The 22,944-nt window shown below is 43.5% G+C and overlaps 1 protein-coding gene across 1 annotated transcript; it reads left to right on the top strand.

The window, feature by feature from the left end:
- The first annotated feature begins 13,767 nt into the window (after positions 1–13,767).
- LOC148047862 (C-type lectin domain family 2 member B-like) lies at positions 13,768–21,168 on the top strand. Its single transcript, XM_087708176.1, has 5 exons — positions 13,768–13,828; positions 16,391–16,501; positions 18,349–18,536; positions 18,707–18,804; positions 20,958–21,168. Exons 1-5 carry the CDS (start codon positions 13,768–13,770, stop codon positions 21,079–21,081), a joined length of 582 nt encoding a protein of 193 aa, XP_087564302.1. The 3' UTR covers positions 21,082–21,168.
- The last annotated feature ends 1,776 nt before the right edge of the window (positions 21,169–22,944 follow it).

Here is a 22,944-nt window from a genome sequence, read left to right as displayed (position 1 = left end):
TTTTATCTATAATGTCTCCCAGGTCTAAGCAGGCAAAAAAATCCCCCCCGCATGTGCTTAAAGAACTTGTTAGTAAATCGCTGCCTTTGTCTCCTACACCACCTACTGGAGATTCCTTGACACAGGAGCTTTTCTTTCAAATAATTAATGACTTTAAACAAGAAATTAAAGAATTTGTGCTGGATTTATGCGACAAAATACAGACTAAAATTGCCCAAATAAAGGCGGATATGTTTGAAGTTACGTCTACTTTCACAGATTATATCGAAGAAATGGAGACTAAACTGGAAACTTTGGAGGAGGCTAATTTTAATTTGACTTCTAATATCCAAGCATTACAACAAGAGATTAGAAATACTCAAACACAACTTACAATGATAAATTATAACAGAAAGGCGTCTGCAATAAGAGTCAGAGGACTGCCCGAAAAGAAAGGAGAGAACTTGAAACAGACGTTTGTAGAAGCTTTCAGCCAAGCGGTGGGAGGTCCGGGACTCAATTTTGATTGGAATATTCGAAAAATCTATCGCCAGAATTCGCGTGTAGCAGAGCAACGACAGCTTCCAAGAGACATAATTATATACTTTTTCACAAGAGAATCCAGAAATGCGATCACTCAAAAGTTTTACAATAACAGGCTCCGAATCGATGGCCATGATTTGTTTGTCTTTAAAGAGATCCCGCTCCAGATGCTGCAAGCAAGGAGAGGCTATACTTTCTTAACCCAAGAACTTAGAAATCGTCAAATACAGTATAAATGGGAAGCTCCAGTTGGAATCACAGTTACATTTGAAAATCAAAGATTTCGTATTAATTCTGTTTCGGAAGCTCGGGACTTTTATTATAAAACTCTGAAGGCGGGGCTTCTTGACTCACTCGGAAATGCGGAAGGACAAGGTGAAGGAAAGACAAGCAGCAAGTCACTTGGTTACAAGAAGGAGGGAGTTGTTCCCCCCCTACTGGAGAGGCAGAAGAGCGGAAACTGAGGATTTAGTCATATTTTCAAAGCAGCGGGACACGTGGTTATAAGGGAGAGGGTAGCCTTCTCTTTCCGAAAGGGCAGAAAAGTAAAGAATATAGATCCAGCGATGTCTTTAAAATACTTTCTAAGCTTTTGGACTGATTAAAACTTTAGGATTTCTGTTTGGTATGAAATGGTAAAGCTGTGTACTGATGAGGAATGGAAAGAAGCATTGCTTATTCTAGACAGATATTATACGGGACTTTTACAAGACTTATTTGAATCTCAACCCAAACTGCGCATGAAGTGTTTTCTGTGAGGAAAGCGGGGGCTAAGATTTATTTGAATTGCGGTTTGGGATGAATGGAGTTGGGAGGAGTGGGGCAGAAAGGAAGGTGGAGCGGGATATTGATGAAGGGATCTTGGGATTGAACGAACTGGTATGGATTTTGGGCACACATTTTACGGATTTACATGCTTGAAGTATAACATAAAAAGCTCAGGATTTTAAAGTGAAGAGCGAGATCCTAATCTTATGCAATTTGGGCTTGGGAGGAATGGAGATGTGAAACGAAGGGTAGGAAGATGAGTAGCGAAAGTATGATTAGACTGCTCTGTATTTGAAGATAAATTGATTTTTGTATAAACTAATATTTGAATATAAGGTTAAGAAAGGCTATCTGGAGAGTCTACAGGAAGATGGGGGTAAATATCAAAGAAGTAAGGGACGAGGACAAAATATAAATGGAATGATTCACACTGTTTAAATTTTAAGAATGATGGGAGGCTGAGCATAATGCAAAAGATTTTTAAATTTTTTTTATTTACTTTTTCGTTTTTTTTTTCTTTTTTGGAGTGTTCTTTTTATTTTATTTTCATTATTATTGTTAATAAGATATTTTGAAGGTGAATGGTACTGAACTGTGCCGGGTGTGGGACCTGGGAAGTCGGAGGGGGTTAGGGAGGGGGGTTCATTGGGGGTGGGTGGGTGGGTGGAGATATAGTTTCAATATATAGAATAAGAAGAATACACTTGTATACTGTTGATCCTTATCTTTTCTTTTTATTTTTCTCTTTTTTTTTCTTTTTATTTTTTTCCTTTCTTTTTTCTTTTTAGCGTAACTGAATAGATTAAGGAATAGAGAAATGCACCATAGTGAGAAGTAGAGGAAAGGAAGAGGGAGAAGTAAGGAGGGAGGAAGAGGGGAATGTAAGGAGGATGAGAGGGGAAGGAGGGTGAGGAAGGAAGGCAGGAGGGGAAAGGGAAGTAGGAGGGGTGATCGTTGGAGGGAGAAAGGAAAGTTGGAGGGGGAGAAGAAGGGGTGTATGAAAGTGATAGGTTGGGTTTATGAGTTGTGTTTAGGTTGGGGTTTTTCTTTTCTTATTATTATTATTGTAAATATCCAGTATATAAGTGAATGTACAAAATTGAAAATGAAAATGAATAAAACATTTAAACACACAAAAAAATTGTTAAATTAGTTACTGACATTATGGAGCTCTGGATGTATGAGGAATTATTTGAGATGTTAAAAAAATGTGTGTGAAACTGTAAAAAAGTTCAGAAATGCAGACCAGGACACTAGGCGGCAAATAGAATGGGGTAAAAGAGGATTTAAATGCAGGCCAAGAAGACAAGGTGGAAGAAGAGAGTTTAAATGAAGAGAGAGAAGATGCTGTTGGAACTGAAAATAAAAAAAATAGATGATTTTACTGGGATTTACAGTGATACAAAAAAATAAGCAAAGGGGAAGCCCCCCCCCCCCCAAAAGAAACAATTGAATAGTGAAGAAGGGAAAAGTGAAAGGGGGAAACCCTGGGGTAAATTACTAGACCAATAAAAGCACGAAGGAGAGAAAGGCCTTGGAAGAAAAGGAATAAGAATTACAAAAATAAGAAAAAGGAAAAGAAGAAACTAGGAGAATTGGAGCAAAGAAGAAAATTGGAAGGAATAGAATCTGTGAGAGATCCAGAGAAAATGCCTAGAAGAGGAGGGGGGGGGAGGGATATATTAGTAGGCTAAAGGGAATTGTATCAATATTGCTAATGATATGTAGGTAACTAAGATATAAGGGAATTATAATAATCTTAGTTAAGCAAAACATTCTTTGTGTAAAAATTGAAATTGAGGATGTATATTGCTTATAAAAATAGACTAACATGAAAGAAAAGATAATTTGGTTCAATCTTGAAAGGGAAATTGGTGATATTTATATATTAAGAAAACTAAGTTTAAGAGGGAAATAGGAAAGAATAATATAATTGTTAGCTAAATGTTTTCTATGTAAAAATTGAAATTGAGGATGTATGTTGTTTATAGCAAAATAGGTTAATATATGAAAGAGGAAAGGACAATCTGGTTTAAGCTTAAAGAGAAATTGGTGATATTTAGGTACTAAGGAGAAAATAAATTTAAAATGGAAAGAGAATAAATGGGGTTGGAAATGGAAACAGAACTATGATGAAAAAACTGTTAATTTGTTAAATTGGTATGATGAACTATAACTATTTGAGATGTTAAAAATATGTGTGAAACTTTGGAAGGCAAGGATAGACTAGAAATTTAGATGGAGCACTCAGACCAGGAAATAGAAGAGAGTAAAAAAGGGCTTAATTGAAGAACAAGAATAGAAGAAAAAGGAATAATTAGATGGTTTCATTAGGGTAAATATATATGAAAAGAGGAATCATGAAATGATAATTTGGTATAACTTTGATATTGTTTATATAACAAGAAGAAAATAAATTTTAAGGGAAAAATGAGAAGAGAATAATAGAGTTGAAATTGGAAATAGAATTATGATGTAAAATGGATTATGTATAAAAGAGGATGAATGTCAGCCTCTTCTTTGCTTGCTTGCTATCGGCTGCCATAGTAATAGGGAGGGTCAGGGCTCATGGTATTTGGGGGGGGGGGATTTACTAGGCACTGGAGGAATTATCATGAAGGGAGTTTTGTTCTCGCAATCTTCTGCTTGTGATGACGGCTTGTGTTTGGTTAAGGTCAACCGTCTCATACCAGCTGGATGAAGCCACTTGAAGATGCACCCCACATGACACCTTTGGGAGTTGCAGATTGGACATTGGGTTGGGGTAACTGTGGGGAGGGGAGGGTCTTGGGTAAACGTTTGATATGTACACATTTGTGCTTTTTTGCTTCAGATCTTGCTTCACTTTAGCTGTGTTTATTTCATGTCTTTCTTGGATATTGAATGAAGCACGCCTGACAATGTAAAAGGGGAAAACCCAGACAACGCTTTGTTCATAAATATATTATTTGTATTAAAAAAAAAAAGAAAGAAAACATTGTCACTCATTGCATTACGGTGTGGTATGTTGGCTTGTCAACCGCGGATAGAAAGATATTTCAGAGGGTGGTGAGCAGTGAGCACAGCACACAACATTGTGGCCTTTCCCCTGATACCATTAGACGACATCGACATCGCTAGGGCTCGCTGCCTTAGGAGAGAGAGGAAAATCCTCAGGGATGACTCACAACCTGGTCAGCCCTCTCCTACCACCTGGAAGGAGATATAGAAGCCTAGGCAGCCACCCAAACAGGCTGAAGAACAGTTTTTATCCGTGGGCTGCCTGACTCCTGAATGAAAAATAACTACATCGGGTCTGGTGTGACCTGCAATAAGTTCACATGATGCAATAGGACTGGGTGTTTTGTTAGTAGGATTTGCTAGGCTAGGGATTTTTTCCCAATATGAGTTGTGTTGGGGTTTTTTTTGCACAAACGGAGGCTCAGCCAATCTCATTGTGCACATGTACTCTGACAATAAAGGATTGAATTGAATTCAATTGATGCACCAGTTATGGTTTTTTGGGCTTGAGTCGTGAGATCTGAAAGTGAAACTTACTGCCGTTCCCCCCCTCCCAGTCCCTCTATCCCCCCCCCCTTGTCATGGCCAAATTATTTTCTGGTGATCAAAACCATATAGTATTATAAATGATGGTAATGATGAAGATGTCAGACCTGGAAGCTATCTTTTACATTGGGCCTTCAGGCATGCCACAATTTCTACTGTGGGAAAATGGAAGAGGGGAATATATGGAGTATGGGAGATATATACCGTATTTTTCAGATTATGAGACGCACTGGAGTATAAGAGGCACCTTAGTTTTTGGGGAGCAAAATAGGGAAAAAAATTCTGCCTACCAGGTATTTATTTTTATTCCCATAACACCAGAAAAGCAAGCAAACACAACAGTATAATAAAACAACACTTTTTATAAGCTTAACTCTAAGATAAGAAAACTCTTAATAAGCTTAATGATGTCTGGGCATTCAGCCAAAAGCAATTCACACTTGTAAAAATATAACAAAGCTAAATCAACAAACCAGCCCAAAGTTTGCCTGAAGGAAATGAAAAAGAGAAATAACATAGTCACAGGAACTCTGCCTTGCCCTTGAGAGGATTATCTCCCAAAAATAGAAACTGGACAAAAGAAGCACCGTATTTTTTGGAGTATAAGACACACCAGAGTATAAGATGCACCAAGATTTTGAAGAGGCAAATTTTAAAAAAATGTTTGCACTCTGCAAACCTCCCAACCCCCCCCCTTTTTTTTGTGAAAACGGGGCCGTTTTTTGTCAAAAAAGTGCAGAGTGTGGTGGCACAGATAGTTTTGGGCCCCCCAATAATGGCTCCTGTAACACCATTGCTGCACGAGCTGCATGGGTTACCATTCTGCTTCCGGGTGCAATTCAAAGTGTCACTTTTAAAGTCCTTCATGACATGGGTCCAGGTTACTTGAGGGACCATCTCACTCTACTGGGATTGGCTCGTACCATTCGTGCCAGAAGAGGAGGCATGCTGCATTTCCCATTGTTGGATGAAATGTCCTTCTGGGTTCAGTTCCAAGTGGGGAAAAAGACACTGGAAACATGGAGGCTGTTTGGAAAGATGGTTTAATGGTGGTCAGGATCACATGGTTTGAGCTCCTGAACCGAAAAGGGGGATCACATGCTTTAAGATGTTGGGTGAAGAAGAAAAGAGAGAGCGAGATGCTGAAAGTCCCTGATTTTATGCCCCCTCTGGCCTTTGAACCTGATCTTGTATTCTGATTGGTTGTCAGACTCCCATGGGGCCATGCAGGGGCAACTCTTTAGGTTGTGCTTTGAGTCAAAGTTTGGTTGAGCACTGCTTCTTCCCAGGTGCCCTTTGGTGAGATGGGTAAAGGGCTAATACTATCATGTCTTAATCCCATCATCCTGGAGCCGAAGGGGGAGATCTTTGTTATGTAGAATAGAATGGCGCTGTTAAAAGTGAATCTGTTTCCTGCCTAAAACATGTTTCTCTCTTTCTTATCCAGGGAAATATAATATTCTGCCTTTTCAATATTTCCCAGGATACTTCATTTTTTCTAGGAGGAGGGTGGCTTTTAACTTCCCACACCATGAACCCTGATTTTTCTAGCTGGTGGAACATCTCCCCCAACCCCACCCCAATGTGAAGTTGACCTCATTCAACCCTCTATTCTTTCATAAGGGCCTAAATATCTGGTTCTGCCTGTAAGTCTGGGGCCTTAATGGGGGAACAGCCAAGTGGAGGGAGCTGCTCGAGTAATAAAAGTTCCCACCTCCCTCCCCCACACTCCCCTTGCCCTCCCCAACCCCAAATGTTTGATTTTAACTTTTTTATGTTTTAGCTTAGATGTAACTGTGTAAGGCATCCAGAGTTACCCTGTGGCAGAGATGGGTAACCTTTTTGTCCTCGCGTGCCAAAATTGTGCACACATGTGAGATAGCGTGCGTGTGAGTGCCCACACCCACAAAGAAATGCGCCCCCGTGCACATGTGTGCCTGACCCTCACATATGCTCGCACAAAAAAAAAACCATGGCGGAGGCGTGTTTTCGCCCTCCCCAGGCTCTGGAGGCTTTCCTCGAGCCCCCAGGGAGATGGACGAAAACAGACTCCCCTGAGCTCCTCTGGAGGTCGGAAACAGGCCCATTTCTGGACTTCCAATACTTCCAGATGTCCCGTTTTTTGCCTCCCCAGGCTCCAGAGGCCTTCCCCCACAAATGCACGTGACCCCCTGTGCATGCACATGTGTCTCCCGCATGCATGGCAGAGATCCGAAAATGAGCTGACTGGTGGGAGGCGTACGCACAGGCGCGGTGGAGCTGAGCTGGGCGACGGCTCGCGTGCCTGCAGAAATGGCTCTGCGTGCCACCTGTGGCAGGGATGCCCTAGGTTTGTCATCATGGCCCTGTGGTAAGATGGGCAGCTAACAAATTTGTTAATAAATAAATAATGCTGTTACACGCACTTCCAGGTTCAGTTTACGGTCACCCACTCACAGCCCTGGACAGCAATCAATTTCAATTGAACACTGAGGCTGGCCTCAACCCTCCTATCCTTTCATAAGGGCCTAAAGACCTGATTCTAGCCAGTCACTTTAGGGCCTCAATGGGGAACAGCCTAGTGGAGGTGTAATAAAAGTAACCGAGTAATAAACGAGCAATAAAAGGGGTTTTAAGATGTATAACAGTCTATTAATAACTCATCATGGGGTGAGGGAAAATATTTTGCGTGCTGAACCAGCAGTAATGCCAGCAGCAACCCACGTCTGATACCCATGAAACATGCTTGGAAACCGAGTGCTGTTATAAGCAATGGAATGGAATTGTTTGCACAGTTGGGTGGGAAACGCCTCCATGATATCTAGCCAGACCACAGGCTATATAATCTTGGCTGTGTCTTGACGGCAGGAAACCCCAGGCCACAAACAAAGAACCACATGAGCCTTTCAGCCAAGTCTTTGGGTGAAAGGGTTAAAAAGCTAGGAAACCTCAGTAACTCAGTCAAAACCCTCGGAATTCTCCTCAAGATATGGAAAAACAATTTATAGACACATACACGCTAACACACACACGCACACACACGCACTCTATCAGAATTTCTCTCAGGATATGGAAATCTTTTAAACACACACACACACAAACGGAGGGAGGGGGGAGGAAGGGAGGGAGGGGGAGATATTTCCCAAAACTGGATTCATCACACAAGGTCAACACCAAAGAACACAAGCAGGATGAAATTGGCCAAAGGTGGAAGACAATTCAGGTAAACATTTGTTTCAGGAAACCAAGATCCTACATACTGTATTAATGAACAAAAAATCCCACCTTCTCTTTGATTGCCACCTCCAGCTGCAATGCTCAGCCTGTTTATATAGTAAATAAGGGGGAAAAGACAGCACAACAGAACGACAGAGTTGGAAACGGCCTTAGAGGTCTTCTAGTCCAGCCCCCTGCTCAAGCAGGAGACCCTATACCAGTGATGGCAAAACTTTTTCTCTTTGGATGCCAAAAGCACACATACAAGCTATTGTGCTCACTTTTATGTCCACCCCCATAATTTAATGCCCCCCAATGCCATGCTCCCACGCACACTGCACATGCGTGCATGACCACCACCATCCCACTGCCCCGCACATGCGCACATGGCTTTCTTGTAGGCTGGGGAGGGTGAAAATGGCCTCCAATGCCCCCCTGGAGGCCTTCCAGAGGCTGGAAATAGTCTGTTTTTTGCCCTCCTCAGGATCCAGAGGCTTTCTAAGAGCCTGGGGAGGGCGAAAAACAGCCCAATGCACAAACCAAAAGTCCATTCCCGAATTTCCGATTTGCACATTGGGTGGTTTTTTGCCTTCCGGAGGCTTCAAGAGGCTTCACTGAAGCCTTAGGAAGGCAAAAAATAGTCCAATGTGCAAACTGGAAGTCTGTTCCCAAACTTCTGGTTCGTGTGATGGGCTGTTTTTCGCCCTCCGGAGGCATCGGGGAAGCTTCCGGAGGGCAAAGAAAAGGCCAAAAATCAAGGCCAAAAATCAGCTGGCCAGCAGGCGCGTGCATGCTGCAGCTGACAGGGCAACGCCTCACGTGCCCTCAGAAATGGCTCCACGTGACACCTGTGGCAAGCGTGCCATAGGTTCACCATCATGATCTTATACCATTTCAGAGAAATGGTTCTAATTCAGCAGGGTGGTCTCATTCTACCCATAAGAACAGAACTGTATACATTAGTGTCTATTCTTTCCATCTTTCTCTGTTCTAGGAACCTTAGTGCCATTAAATGTCCACCTGATTGGATTGGACACCAGGGATATTGCTACAAATTTTCAGGAGAGGAAAAGAACTGGAAGGAGAGCCAGAACTTCTGTATCTCACATGATGCTTCCCTGGCCAAAATTACACAGGAGGAAATGGTGAGCAGTGAAACTGTTTTTGTCCAGGATAAATCAGTTCCTAGTAGTAATGTTACTTCATTGATGGTGCTCGTTCTTCTACAACATGAAAAAGATAAAGGATTTTCTCCTGATATTACTAAAACAACTCTCCTTAGATGCTTTTCTGAACAAAAGCTTCAAAATCCTTTGAATTGTGTCCAGGTTCAAAACTGAGTTTCATAAAGCAAAATCTTTTGATACAGAAAATTTAAAACCCAAAAATTATTGGTTCAAACATCCTTGAAATAAATCACTGTCATCTGCTTCTTTCATTTTCTCCTGCTTAGAAACTTGGAATCATCCGATAACTATCCCCAAATGCTTTAAAGATGTGAATTTCAGAGGCAGAGATAGAATCAGGAACCCCAAAGTAAAACTGTAGACAATGCCAATGTAGACAACCATTCTAGGATAATCAGAGTTTTACTTTCTACTAAAGGTTTAATATTTACTTTGAAAAAACATAATAAGGTTCTGTCATTTTGCCCCTCACTTAAGGAACTACTAACTTCATTAGAGTTAGATTACTGTTTTAAATATAGTTTTGGTCCTTTCAGCGTATGTTGTAAGTTCAGAAATTCGGTTCCACCACAAAACCGCGGACGACAAAATCGCAGTCGACGAAAGCGCGCATTTGACGTCATCACAGCGCGACGAAAACATCACGCTGTGATCGAAAAATGTAAAAATAAAGCGAAAACCTTACCCTAACCCCCCCAAACCTAACCCTAAACCTAACCCTAAATCTAATCCTAAACCTAACCGTTAACGTAACGCTAAACCTAACGCTAACCCTTAACCTAACGCTAAACGTAACCCTAACGCTCTAAACCTAACCCTAACCCTTAACCTAACCCTAACCCTAACCCTAAACCTAACCCTTACCTTTATGTGAATCGGCTTGCTTTAATTTAATTTTTATTTCAATTTTTAATTTTTTTCGTCGCACTGTGATGACATCAAATGCGCGCTTTCGTCGATCGCGCTTTTGTGCACCGCGGTTTTGACGGGTCATGCAGAAATTCAGCTGGGAATCTAACAATGCAACATTGTAACATACACAATTTTTTAAGGCTATTGTGAGGATGTTCACAAGAGAACATGTATTTTGGATCAGCCTCAAGAGAGTACCAAATCAGCCCTGGAAATGGCTAGATGGAGAAAATGCAACGTGAGTCTTCCTCTTTTCCTGTCAATTGGCAACAGCTGAAAGGAAAATACCGCCACTGATCACGCAGATTGATTTTAGAAAGAGCCTCCTGGCTGCCAGCATTCAGTCGTTGCCCTCTAAAAATGTTTGGCTGTACTAATGTAACTCAAAATGCCTTATGGGTCTTCCTCTACTTACAGCCATTCATTTACTGACTGTTCCGAGTGAAAATGGAAGTGAAAAAAATGACTTATGATTGATCCTTGCAATTAAAACCACCACCAAATCCCCATGATCATCTGATCAAAATTTGGGTTCTTGGAAATTGGTATGTATTTATTTATTTGGAAAAAAATATGTGGCCACCCCTCATGGTGACTCTGGGCAGTTTACAGAATTAAAACAACAATACTAAACCCAATAAACCTCTACCTCAAAAATGAAACCAACCAGTTGATAGCTTCTGTGTCGCCCTTCTAGGTCGCCACATCTGCTGGCTAAATAGTTACAATGACTGCAGCATCCTGGGGTCATGGGGTTGCCATTTTCAACCTTCCCAAGAAGCAAAGTCCACAAGGACATCTGGATACTCTTAAAATCATTTAACAGCTTCAGTGATTCACAACAACCGTGGCAAAAAACCACAACTCTCTTAACAACTCATTTGCTTAGCAACGGAAATTCCAGTCCAAATTGTGGTTGCGAGTCAGGGACTTCCTGTACGAGAAGCACGGTCAGAACTCCACTTGAACTGAGTCCAGAGTGTTGAGTTCCTGGCATGTAGCTGTACTGTACAGTCAACACTTCCAAATAGGTGTGTGTGTGTGTGAGAGATTTATGTTGTAAGCGCCCAGAGTCACCTATGTGTGAGTTTGGTAGCTGTACAAATTTGTTCAAGAAATAAATAATGATTCAGTAGGCAGGTATATTGATCCAATGAGAACTACCTCTTCAGCTGATTCCCTGTTCATTGTGTTTCATCTCAGAAAATCAAATTCTGCTTCTTAGTCTTCACTCAAACAAGAAGCACCCCCACCAAAGCTAGGTCACTAAGCAGCCAAAATAATCTCCAAAAAGAAAAAGCCACACCTGGAGTCTCTTTTGGAGCTCTGTTCCTAGAGGCCCCCCTCCCACAAGGGTTTCCTCTCTCCTCTCCACTTGCAACCTTCCCTGTCACCTTCTCTCTGATTGTCTGGGGAAACCGGCAGAGGAGATTACAATGGCAATCACATGATCACTGGGCATTTGGCAACCAGTTGGAAATGCAAGCTGCTGTGATTATTGCGTGTGTGGACAGAGGTATTTTTTACTGTAGGAAGTTGAAACCCACCCCTCTCCTAGAAAAATGAAATATCCTGGGAAATATTGAAAAGGCTGAATATTATATTTCCCTGGATAAGAAATGGAGAAACATGTTTTTAGGCAGGAAACAGACTCACTCTTAATAGCCCCCACCTTTGTCAATGGGCCATTAAAATTCCTGAGCCAGTCTATTCTACATAACAAAGATCTCCCCCTTCAGCTCCAGGGCGATGGGATTAAGGTATGATAGTATTAGCCCTTTACCCATCTCACCACAGGACACCTGGGATGAAGCAATGCTCAAACTTGGACTCAAGACAGCCTACAGAGTTGCCCCCCGCATGGACCCATAGGAGTCTGACAACCAATCAGAATACAAAATCAAGGTCAAAGGCCAGAGAGGGCATAAAGCCAGGAACTTTCAACATCTCACTCTCTCTTTTCTCCTTCACCCAACATCTGGAAGCATGTGATCCCCCTTTTCTATTCAGGAGCTCAAGCCATCTGGTCCTGTCCACTATTAAAACCATCTTTCCAAGCAGCCTCCATGTTTCCAGTGTCTTTTTCCCCACTTGGAACTAAACCCAGAAGGACATTTCTTCCAATAGTACAATGGTCGTAAGTAACATCCTGAGAACTTTGTAACCTTAAATGGTTGCTGATCAGATTTATATCAAAGTGACCATGTTCAGATCTTAATCAGAGCAATGATTGTCTTTCCTGTTCAAAATACAAAAGATTTGGTTATGGGTTTCAGAAAGCTCAGTAGTTCGGCAGTTCGAATCCCTATTGCCACGTAACGGAGTTTAGTAAAGCAACTGTTGTAAATATTAATCACTTGCCAACCATCCAAATTTTAATCACACTTTTACGACCATGCAATGGTGGTAAGTGTGAAAAGCGGTCATAACTCACTATTTTCAGTACCGTTGGAATTTTGAAAGGTCACTAAATGAATGGCTAGAAGTCGAGGACATTCCCTTATCCACTTTATGTCAAAAGAGTTGGATTCAATTCAGAATCCGAATTGATCTTCTTGTCCCCAAAACTAGGCTCTTGCTTGGTGTTGAAGCCGATAAGTCACCGGACACAAGGTGTGATACAGAATTATACTTTTATTTTGGTACCAAGATATAAGGACCCTGGTTTGAAAAGCTAACCAAGGGCCAAGATTAGGATCTTACAGCAGTTTTTATAGTCAAGGGATGGTCACATTAAACCCTTTGCCCTTCCCCTAATAATGCATGCATAACAGATAATATTGATTGGTTATTTGGATTTCAGCCCCCCCCCCCCAAATCCTTACGCTTGTTATGTTAAATAACTAACTGTCACACCACTTTTTTTTCATCCCAGGCCATGGTATCTTGTAAATGTGCCTGCTATGTGGGTTTGGGGTTTTTTCTTAGAAATGAGCTATCCTTGTTCCTAATATCCTGTTCAGTGGTTTTAAGATGCTAACTTCTGTCTCGCTGTTAATGTGCAGCTCCCCCTTCCTGTTGCAAACAGAATAAAAGAACAAACAGTTTAATCTGAGGCAGCCCCCTCCCTCCAGCAGCCCCACTCTCCTTCCTCAATGAGAGAGACAGGAAAGGAGTAAAGCTCTTAGTTGCCAAGGCAAAGAAATGAAGACAAGAGAAAATGTTTTATCAGAATTCATATTCCGCACCCTCCTGTCCATTCCATCCACAACTGGGTCTTATCTCCACATATGACCCTTCCTCTGATACAGACAGGGCCTCATCTGTACATACATTCCATCATCTGATCCTTCAATCTTCAAAAGCTAAGAAGGAGGAGAGCCTATCAGAGAATCTGAAGGCTAGGTTAATTGAAACAACTTTCCATGTAACAACACCCACAAACACCAACCCTCACACTCACAGGAGAAACACAACACCTGAATTACTGTCTAGAAATTAGGTTCATATCCCATCCCTGAGTCATACATTCAGCAGGAAAAAAAAGAACTATAGCGAAGACCCAGGCAGGAACTTATAATTTTAATGAATCATTTCTTTACTACCTCATCCCTCGCCAGATCTCTTTATCCCAACAACTATATCCAAAACAATTTAAGCCAAAATAATATTTACTGTATATGCAAAGCAAACCCCTATGGAGAGAGTACAACAAGAAGTCTTCAGCGACTCTTTAGCTAAGGACGGTTATTTCTTTGGTAAATCAGAAATGTAATCCTAAATGGGGATAAATTGTGGAATATTATCCGCGACAGCTCAGTGTGACTCATGATGCTGTTTCGCTGTAACTTAGGAAATCCTAGAATGAAGATTTAACTAACCAGGGCTTAAGTGTATTCCCCTCCTCTCAGTCAAGCAAGAGGGCTTAATTTACAGAACCAGTGCACCTTCTCTACATTTCTTAGACCAAAGAGGACCATGACTCACTGGCACTCGCTCGGGGATATCAGTGTTCTTACCTTTCCAGCCAATCAGCAAGAGGAGGAGGAGGAGGAGAGCTTCGTAGTAAAACGAAGAAGCGCGTCACTTTGCGGATTGAGCGAGCGGTAGACGGAGCCGGTATTATGCATTTTCTTTCAAAGCATTCGGACTGGACCAGGGAAAGCAGTCCCGGCTCTTCCTGCGTTTCCATTGAAGAGCTTTCCAGTGCAACGGAGAACCCACCTGCTCCGTTACTACGGAAAAGTAAGAACGCTTTGTGGTTGTGTGCTTTTAATCGATTATATGTACTGTATCCCGCATTATTAAGAACAAGGCAGCCACTTTGGTTGTAGTGGTTAAGACCCGAGACATGAAGCCAGCAGCGCCACTGTCTCTCGCCCTTAGCGCATCGTTTCGGAGGTGAGAGGAGTTATTTTATTATATCCCAACATTTGGGCCGGAGGATAGGGGCCACCTTGCAATTGGGTGGGGACAAAGCCCTCTTCCTGGCCCTTGCCAGTTGAATTTTGTTTCATGAGGCAGGGAACCAGGGAGCAAATGTGATCACAGAGAGTGGGAATAAAAATTCTAGTAAGTTTTAACAAGTGGTTTACATCAAATGTACATTAAGTTTCAGAATGAGAGAGAGGTAAGTCAGCAATATAGATTTCAGCGTGGATCTGTCTGGGCATGTTCCTTGTCCAGGATGCTGCAGAAAGGAGAAGAGGGAAAATGGATTTGTTCCAGGGACCGTAGGTGGGTAGGTACTGTAGGTAGGTAGGTAGGCAGGTAGATAGGAAGAAAGGAAGGAAAAGCATGGGAGGGAGGGAGGGAGGGAAGGAAGGAAGGAAGGAAGGAAGGAAGGAAGGAAGGAAGGAAGGAAGGAAGGACGGACGGACGGTAGTAGGGTGTCTACACCTAAAAAATTTTCAAGCCCAATTTCCCACAAAAAATGAAGTCAAGATGGTGTGAAAGAATAGACTGAGGAGGTGGAGAGAGGAACCTCATACTTCTGTTTTGTGATTGGCCACATCATCATGGCAGGCCTTTAGGAAAGGGGAGGTGCCTTTTCAGCCATTTTGAGACAGTGCCCACAACATGGTCTATAAATGGTAGAGGTATCCACCATGAAGGAGGAATATTTGTGTCCCAGGATACCCAGGACCAGAGGTTTTATCTTCCGAACTTTTGGATTTGTTCTGAAGCCCAACCACAGGGAATGTGTCTCTAGCAGAAAAGGCTAAAGTTCCCTGAGGATGGGCTCCAGCATAAGTCCGAAAGCTTGGAAGACAAAACCTCTGGTCCCAGTGACTGACCCAGATTGGATCCTGCAAGAGATATTCACCCCTCAACTGAAGTTATCAGCCCATGTGGGAATCCCTCCAAAGACAGGAGGAGGAGATAATCGGTTCCAGTTCTTTAGGAAAAGATTGAGGTCAGGAACTCCTAAGCCTTTTTTTTCCCCCCTCAATGAAAACATTGGACTGTACCTCAATTTATTTTAATCAGACTTGAGTGATGAGAGTGACATTTTGGTTGACTCAAGAGGAGAACTACCCTAATTTTCAGAGTACAAGACACACCTTTTTCCCCCTCAAAAAAAGAGGCAGAAAATCTGGGTGTGTCTTATACACTTGATACAGCATTTTTTTGGCCCCAGAAGCCCCACCCCTTCACCAAAATGGCTGTACATAGCCTTTAGGACAGCAATGGCGAACTTTTTTTGACTCGTGTGCCATAAGCGCGGGGAGAGCAGGGGGGATGTACGTGGGCGTGCGGCACCCATAATGCAATATGCAACCCCCCAGTGTGCACGCACACATGACAGGCACGACCCCCATTGTTTGCATGGTTTTTTCGCCCTCCCCAGGCTCCAGAAGTTTTATAGGAGCCTGGGGAGGGTGAAAACAGCCTCTTCCCCCCCCCGGGGGCTCTCCAGAGGCTTCAGGAGCTTCCCTGAAGCCTCCGGAGCGCAAAAAAACCGGCCCTATGGGCAAACCGGAAGTTCAGGAACGGACTTCTGGTTTGCTCGTAGAGGCAGTTTAACCCCTCCGGAACCTTCAGGGGCCTTCCGAAGGCTTCGGAGGACGAAAAATGACCCTACGAGCAAACCGGAAGTGACTTATACTCTGAAAAATACGGGTATTAGGTGTGGATTTTTTTTTAAAAAAAGCAAAACAAAAAGCAAGAAAACCATAGCAATTTAGAAAAGTGTATAATATTTATTTGGAGATTTCAGCTCAAGGAAAACTAAGAATTTCCAGATTTCCTTTCTAGCTTCCTTTTGGTGTAGCATATGAATGCTGATATATCTTGTTTCTCTTCTTTTTGTCATATAGTGAGATTCGAGACATTCCAATCGGCTTGCGATCAACACAGAAATGTAATAATTGTATCTGTCATTTCCCACATCATCTTCATCTTCATTATCTGTCTGGTTTATTTTCAGGGTAAGGAATCCAGATCTTAATATTGCCCTCATGAAAAGTTTCTTTGCGTGACTTCATGAAGCCGAATGACCTCTGCAGTTAGGTCAGGAACATAGAGTTGGCCTTGTACTGAGTTTTAGACACTGCACTTTCTCTAGTAAGGAAACTTCAATTCCTTTGTTTGGGGAAAAAATATCTGTGTTTGCTTGAAAGTATCAATGAGTTTTGTAACTTGACCAAATTGGTGGAAAATCCCACAAAAAGATTCATGGCTGAATAAATGGATTTGCATCTGGTTTCTTGGATGCAAATCCAGCATGCAAATAACTACTCAGGTCCAGATTAATAATCTGAGGATTACAGGACAAAGGCCATTACTGTTCTGATCTAGGCTTCCCGAGAGAATGAAGCAAACTCCTGGTCCCAACAAAAAAAACCCTTTTATTAATTTACTGTGAATTCTGCTCATTCACATCCAGCAAAATCTTTCAAGGGAGGATTTACAGTCACAGATCTCATCTGGCTTGGAGAGATGACAGGCTGATTTCTGCAAAACCTGGCAAGGAGTCTCAGAGAGTCACAAACCAATTAAGCGAACTACCGTGTTTTTCAGAGTATAAGACGCACAGGAATATAAGACACAACAAGGTTTTGAAGACACAAATTTTAGAAAAAGTTTTTACACTGTGCAAACCTGGCCCATTTTTTGCTCATTTCTGCCCTCCCTAGCTCCCAGGAGCTCTCTGAAAGCCTCCTACAGCTATGTATGGTCGTTTTGGTGAAGGGGTGGGATTTCAGGTGGTAAAAAATGCTGTATTCAGTGTATAAGACACACCCATATTTTCAGCCTCTTTTTTGGGGGGAAAAGGTGCATCTTATACTCTGAAAAATAAAGTAATTATAGCAATAGCAATAACAGTAGACTTATATACCGCTTCATAGGGCTTTCAGCCCTCTCTAAGCGGTTTACAGAGTCAGCATATTGCCCCCAACAACAATCCGGGTCCTCATTTTACCCACCTCGGAAGGATGGAAGGCTGAGTCAACCCTGAGCCGGTGAGATTTGAACCGCTGAACTGCTGATCTAGCAGTCAGCCTGCAGTGCTGCATTTAACCACTGCGCCACCTTGGCTCTTATCTCCTGCAAACTCCACCCCCCCTTTTGTCTCCTCTTTTATTTCCCCTGGGAGGGGCCATTCATTGTCCACCAGTAGCCTTACTCCCAAGTCGACCCTTGTTCTTCAGCTGTTCCCTTCATCTGGGAATCCTCTGAATGCGTACACCAGCTGTTTGTCTGCCTCACTGATGTCTAACTCTGGAGGCAGCTGATAATTTGCATATGGCTCTGGCCTCATCAAAGCCTTCCCCAGACTCCAGGATTGACCCACGTTCTTCCCCAACCTCCTCACTGTCCGAATCTGCTTCTAGCTCCGCTGGTCGCTGTTGGGCCACAACAATTACAACTGCTAGAGCAGGGGTTCCCAACCCCTGGGCTGTGGCGCATTCAAAACTGGGCCGCAGAAGCAGTGGTTGGGCGTATGCGCACGGCTCCACTTGTGCAAGGAGCAGGCAAGCAAGCATGTGCAGCTACATTTGTGTGAGAAGTGTGTGCATGTGCCTGCCACTTGTGAAAATGAAGCTGCACAGATTTGCCCACCACTTGCGTGGAGGCATTCCCCCCTCCCTCCCAGTCCACAAAGCCAGAAAGTTTGAGACTGCTGTGCTAGAACATGGGGCTTCTTATCCAGACTGGGTTTTCTTTAGAACTCACTAGGAGGTTATAATTCATCAGGGTGGGTCTATCCCACCTACAGCAATGGAATTGGATAAATGAATGTCTATTCTTTCCATTTTTTTCTCTGTTCTAGGAAGATCAGTGCCATCAAATCACCAAAAGGATGTGATAAAATGTTTACCTGTTACATGTCCACCTGATTGGATTGCACATCAGGGACACTGCTACAATCTTTCAAGGGAGGAAAAGAACTGGATGGAGAGCAGGAATGTCTGTATTTTGCACAATGCTTCCCTGGCCAAAATTACAGACAATGAAATGGTGAGTAATGATGGTTTTGGCTACCATAAATAAAAGGGGAGGCGGTTAACAAGATGCAGGTCTCTCATTTTGCCATTATCTACAGGAGCATCTAGCTATGTTTTATTACGGTTAGATTACTGTTCAAAAGATATCCAAGGTTCCAATATGTATAACCTTTGTTTTTAAAGGATTTTGTGACGATGCTCATAAGAGACCATGTCTTTTGGATCGGCCTCAGGAGAGAACCAGATCAGCCTTGGAAGTGGCTAGATGGAGAAAATGCAACGTGAGACTTCCTCTTTCCCTTTCAGTTGGCAGGGGCTAAAAGTAAAATGCCTCCACTGAGGCTGTGTGCAGCTCAGGACCGAGCCTAGAAAGAGCCTCCTGGCTGCCAGCATTCAGGAGTTGCCCTCTAAAATGTTTTGGCCCTACTAATATAACTCAAAATGCAATATGGATAGTTCTCAACTTATGGCCATTCATTTAGTGACCGTTCAACAGACGTGGTATTCAGCCAGTTCTGACCAGTTCTGGAGAACCAGTAGCAGAAATTTTGAGTAGTTAGGAGAACTGGCAAATACCACCTCTGGCTGACTCCACCCCCATCTATTCACTGCCTCCCGAGTCCCAGCTGATTGGCTGGGTCTTCTTCTATTGCCCTGCACAAGAGAACCGAGCTGGAAAACAGGTTAGTGGGGTGGGGAGGGAATGGGGATTTTGTGGTATCCTTGCCCTGCCATGCTCACCAACCCACGACACACCAACAGAACTGGTAGTAAAAAAAATGTGAATCCCACCACTGCCATTTAAGCTTGCAACGGAACTGAAATAATTGATTGTATGAGTGGCCCTTGCAAATACAGCCATCATGGTATCTCCATGATCAAACTTTGGTCAATTGGCAACTACCATCTATTTATTCATAATTTTTATTTATTTACCAATCTATTTATTTGGAAAAATTTATATGGCTGCCCAACTCATACTGACACTGGGCTGCTTACAGAAATAAAACCCCAATGCAAATACAAAACTCAATAAATCCCCAACCCAAAGAGACAGCAATCAAACGAACCAGTGGATAAGCTCCATATCGCTGTGGGGTCCCTGGGTCTCCTGGCGAACCAGTTAACAGATGTTGCAGCATCCTGGGGTCCCGTGATTACCATTTGGGACCTTCCTGATGGGTTTCCAACAAGCCAAATAGATGAGGGAAGCCGATTCCACCATATGATTCGCTTAACAACTGCAGTGATCCGCTTGTGGCAACAAAGGTCATAAAATCAGGATCAATGCGCTTAACAATTGCCTTGCTTAGCAATGGAAATTCTAGTCCCAATTGTGGTTGTAAGTTGAGGACTACCTGTGTAAATACCATGTTCAGAATTCCACTTAGAGTCCAGAATGCTGAGCTCACTGGAATAATAGAGTAACAGAGTTGGAAGGGACCTTGAAGGTCTTCTAGTCCAATCCCCTGCTCAAACAGGAGACCCTATAATATTTGAGACAAATGGTTATCCAATCTTTTCTTAAAAACTTCCAGTGTTGCAGCATTTACAACTTCTGGAGGCAAGTTGTTCCACTGATTAATAGTTCCAGTTGTCTTGAATAGTTGTCTTGCCTTCTGGTGCTTTGGAGAATAGCTTGACTCCCTCTTCTTTGTGGCAACCCCTGAGATATTGGAAGACTTCTGTCATGTTTCCCCTAGTCCTTCTTTTCATTAAACTAGACATACCCAATTCCCACAACTGTTCTTTATATGTTTTAGCCTCCAGTCCCCTAATCATCTAAGATATACTGTACAATGAACTCTTCCCAATAGATGAATTCATGAATTCTCATATTTGTGAAGGCAAGGCTCAGCTAGATCAGTGGTCCCCAAACTGTGGGTCGCAGCCCTCTACCGGCCCATGGCTTAATCGCCACCAGGCCATGTGAGTGGGTGGCCAGGGCATGCGCATCTACGTATGTGCTCGGAACACTAATATGAGCATTGTCGGCACTCACAGCCCCACTTGTGCAACAACAAGGCTCCCAAGTGGGGCCACAAGTACCTGCAACGAGGCTTTCATTGTGGGCGCTTGTGAGCCTTGTTGCGGGTGCTTGCAGCCCCCCTCATCCGAGAGTTGTTGCGGGTGCTTGCAGTCCCTCGCATAAGCGTCATCGTGGGTGGTCACAGCCCCACTCGTGTGAGCCTCTTTGTGGGTGCTTGTGGCCCCACTTGTGCGAGTTTTGCTGCAAATGTCACGGGTGCGTATGCACGCACATATACCTCCATCTGGCTGTCCCACAAAATATCCTCCTTAACCCGCTCTGGGCCGCTAACCCAGAAAGTTTGGGGAACTCTGAGCTAGATGAACTGTAAACTTGGAACTCCTTTGGTGCTGCTCTGTGGGAAATACTCTGCACTGCCTAATTTCTGCTTCTACTGTATTGCAGGTTGAAAGTCATGGGAAAAGGGGCAGACTGTGCGTTTCTGAATGACGATGCCACAGCCAGTTCTGGGAGATGCAGCACTAAACACCGCTACATTTGCAAAAAAAATGATCCTAAGGGATCCTGAAAGAGAAATCTATCTCCCCCCTGCTGCTGCTCCCCGAGTTCACTGATATTCTAAGGACCTTTGATGGCGAATCTATGGCATGCGTGCCACAGGTGACATATGGAGCCATATTTGCTGGCATGCTAGCTGTTGTGCGCATGTGCGTGCCAGCCAGTCGACCGGGGGAGGCATTTTTGAGGGGGGGAGAGAGAGGGGGGGGCAGGAACTATTTTCAGTTAACTTCAGAACTGAGAAAGTCCCAGGCTTTCTATTCCCTCCCAGACTCAATGAAGATCACGTGTTTCTGTCTCCTGATCATAACAGGGCCATGAAGTCAGTGCCAAGTTGTGGTCAAAACCTTGGAGCTGTGTTTCTTGTGGGGAGCTTCTACACAGAAGCTCAGATTACTTAGCTGTTACTCTTGATGATTGCTGAGGTGACTGACTCACTTGAAGAGAGTAATTCACTTGAAGAGAGACTGTTTTACTGCTAATGCGAATCTGTTGCTTTGCACTTTACTTTTTACTAGCAATCTCACTTCCTGTTTTGCATCAGGAAGCTGCAGGGGCATTGGAAGAGAGAAAGAGGGAGGGGAGAGAGGAGAGAAGAGGCTGTGTCTAGAAGAGTGGTTCTCAATGTGGGGCCCACACCCCACAGGAGGGCAATTTGATTTTTAATAGGGGAAATTCAGTGGTGGGGTCCGGATTCTGTTCCAACCGGTACGGTACCGGTACGGTTGGAACAGCCCCTGACTCACCCACATGCATGTGCGTGGCACGTGCGCATGTGTGTGTGGTGCACGCATGCGTTGTAGCATCAAATGGCACTTCTCCAAGCCTACGCAATGCTCCAGCTGCTCGGTGGAGCATCGCACAGGCACTGCATGTGCCATGCACATGCGCGGAAGCACCAAAAGCTTAAAGCACAGGTAATAGCAATAGCAACAGCAGTTAGACTTATATACCACTTCATAGGGCTTTCAGCCCTCTCTAAGCGCTTTACAGAGTCAGCATATTGCCCCCACAGTCTGGGTCCTCATTTCACCCACCTTGGAAGGATGGAAGGCTGAGTCAACCTTGAGCCAGTGAGATTAGAACCGCTGAACTGCAGATAACAGTCAGCTGAAGTGGCCCGCAGTACTGCACCCTAACCACTGTGCCACCTTGGCTAAGGTAAGGAGCTCGGGCAAGCAGGTGAGCCCTCCGGAGCACCCTACCGGAACGGTACCCAGTGCTCCGGGCAGGATCCGGTATGCCCGTACCAGGGCGTACCGGATGCAACCCACCACTGGGGCAATTTGAATCTTGTTGAAACCAAGTTAATGGCTTTTTTAGGCTTCCTCCGCATGAGTAGCGTTCACGTTTTGAGTAAAGTAAGAATTATATGTCACCGGAGGGGTATCAGAATTTTAAAGAGGCTTAGGTGGGGCATGGCCAAAAAAAGGTTGGAAACCATTGGTCTAGAAGAAAGAAAATTAAAGTTAGAGGCTCTTCTGCTTATGGTAGTAATCCGTGGTGGGTTCTGGATCCCGTATACTAGGTTAGGTTTCAATGTAATATGACTTCACATGTATACTGTTTTTCTATAATTTCTCTGTAAAAGTAGGATAAGTTAAGTACACTGACATATAGTGGAAATACACCAAGGGGAGGAGGAGTGGGATAGAAGAAAGACGGGTAGAGAGGGACGGGAGAGAGGGTGGGAGGGAGGGTGAGAAGGAAGGGAGGGAGTGGATCGGGAGAGAGGAGTGGTAGAGGGGGAGGGGAAGTAGGGTAGAGGAGGATGATGAAGGGAAGATAGAAAGTTGGAGAGGGGTGGAAGAAAGAGGTGTATGGAGAGGGGAAGAGGTATTTTGGGTTTGTATTTTTTTGGGTATTGTTGACA

Source organism: Thamnophis sirtalis, unplaced genomic scaffold (genome assembly GCF_051295495.1).
Source record: "Thamnophis sirtalis isolate CommonGarterSnake01/CBP01778 unplaced genomic scaffold, rThaSir2_p1.2 scaffold_3, whole genome shotgun sequence".
Taxonomy (NCBI): domain Eukaryota; kingdom Metazoa; phylum Chordata; class Lepidosauria; order Squamata; family Natricidae; genus Thamnophis; species Thamnophis sirtalis.
Note: the sequence above shows the minus strand (reverse complement) of the source record. Positions and strands in the feature narration are given on the sequence as shown.

Coding starts and splice junctions, on each gene's coding strand:
- LOC148047862 (XM_087708176.1), top strand. CDS start 13,768: ATGGAGAGAGTACAACAAGAAGTCTTCAGCGACTCTTTAGCTAAGGAC. Junction 16,502..18,348: donor CTGTCTGGTTTATTTTCAGG/GTAAGGAATCCA, acceptor TCTCTGTTCTAG/GAAGATCAGTGCCATCAAAT. Junction 18,805..20,957: donor CTAGATGGAGAAAATGCAAC/GTGAGACTTCCT, acceptor ACTGTATTGCAG/GTTGAAAGTCATGGGAAAAG.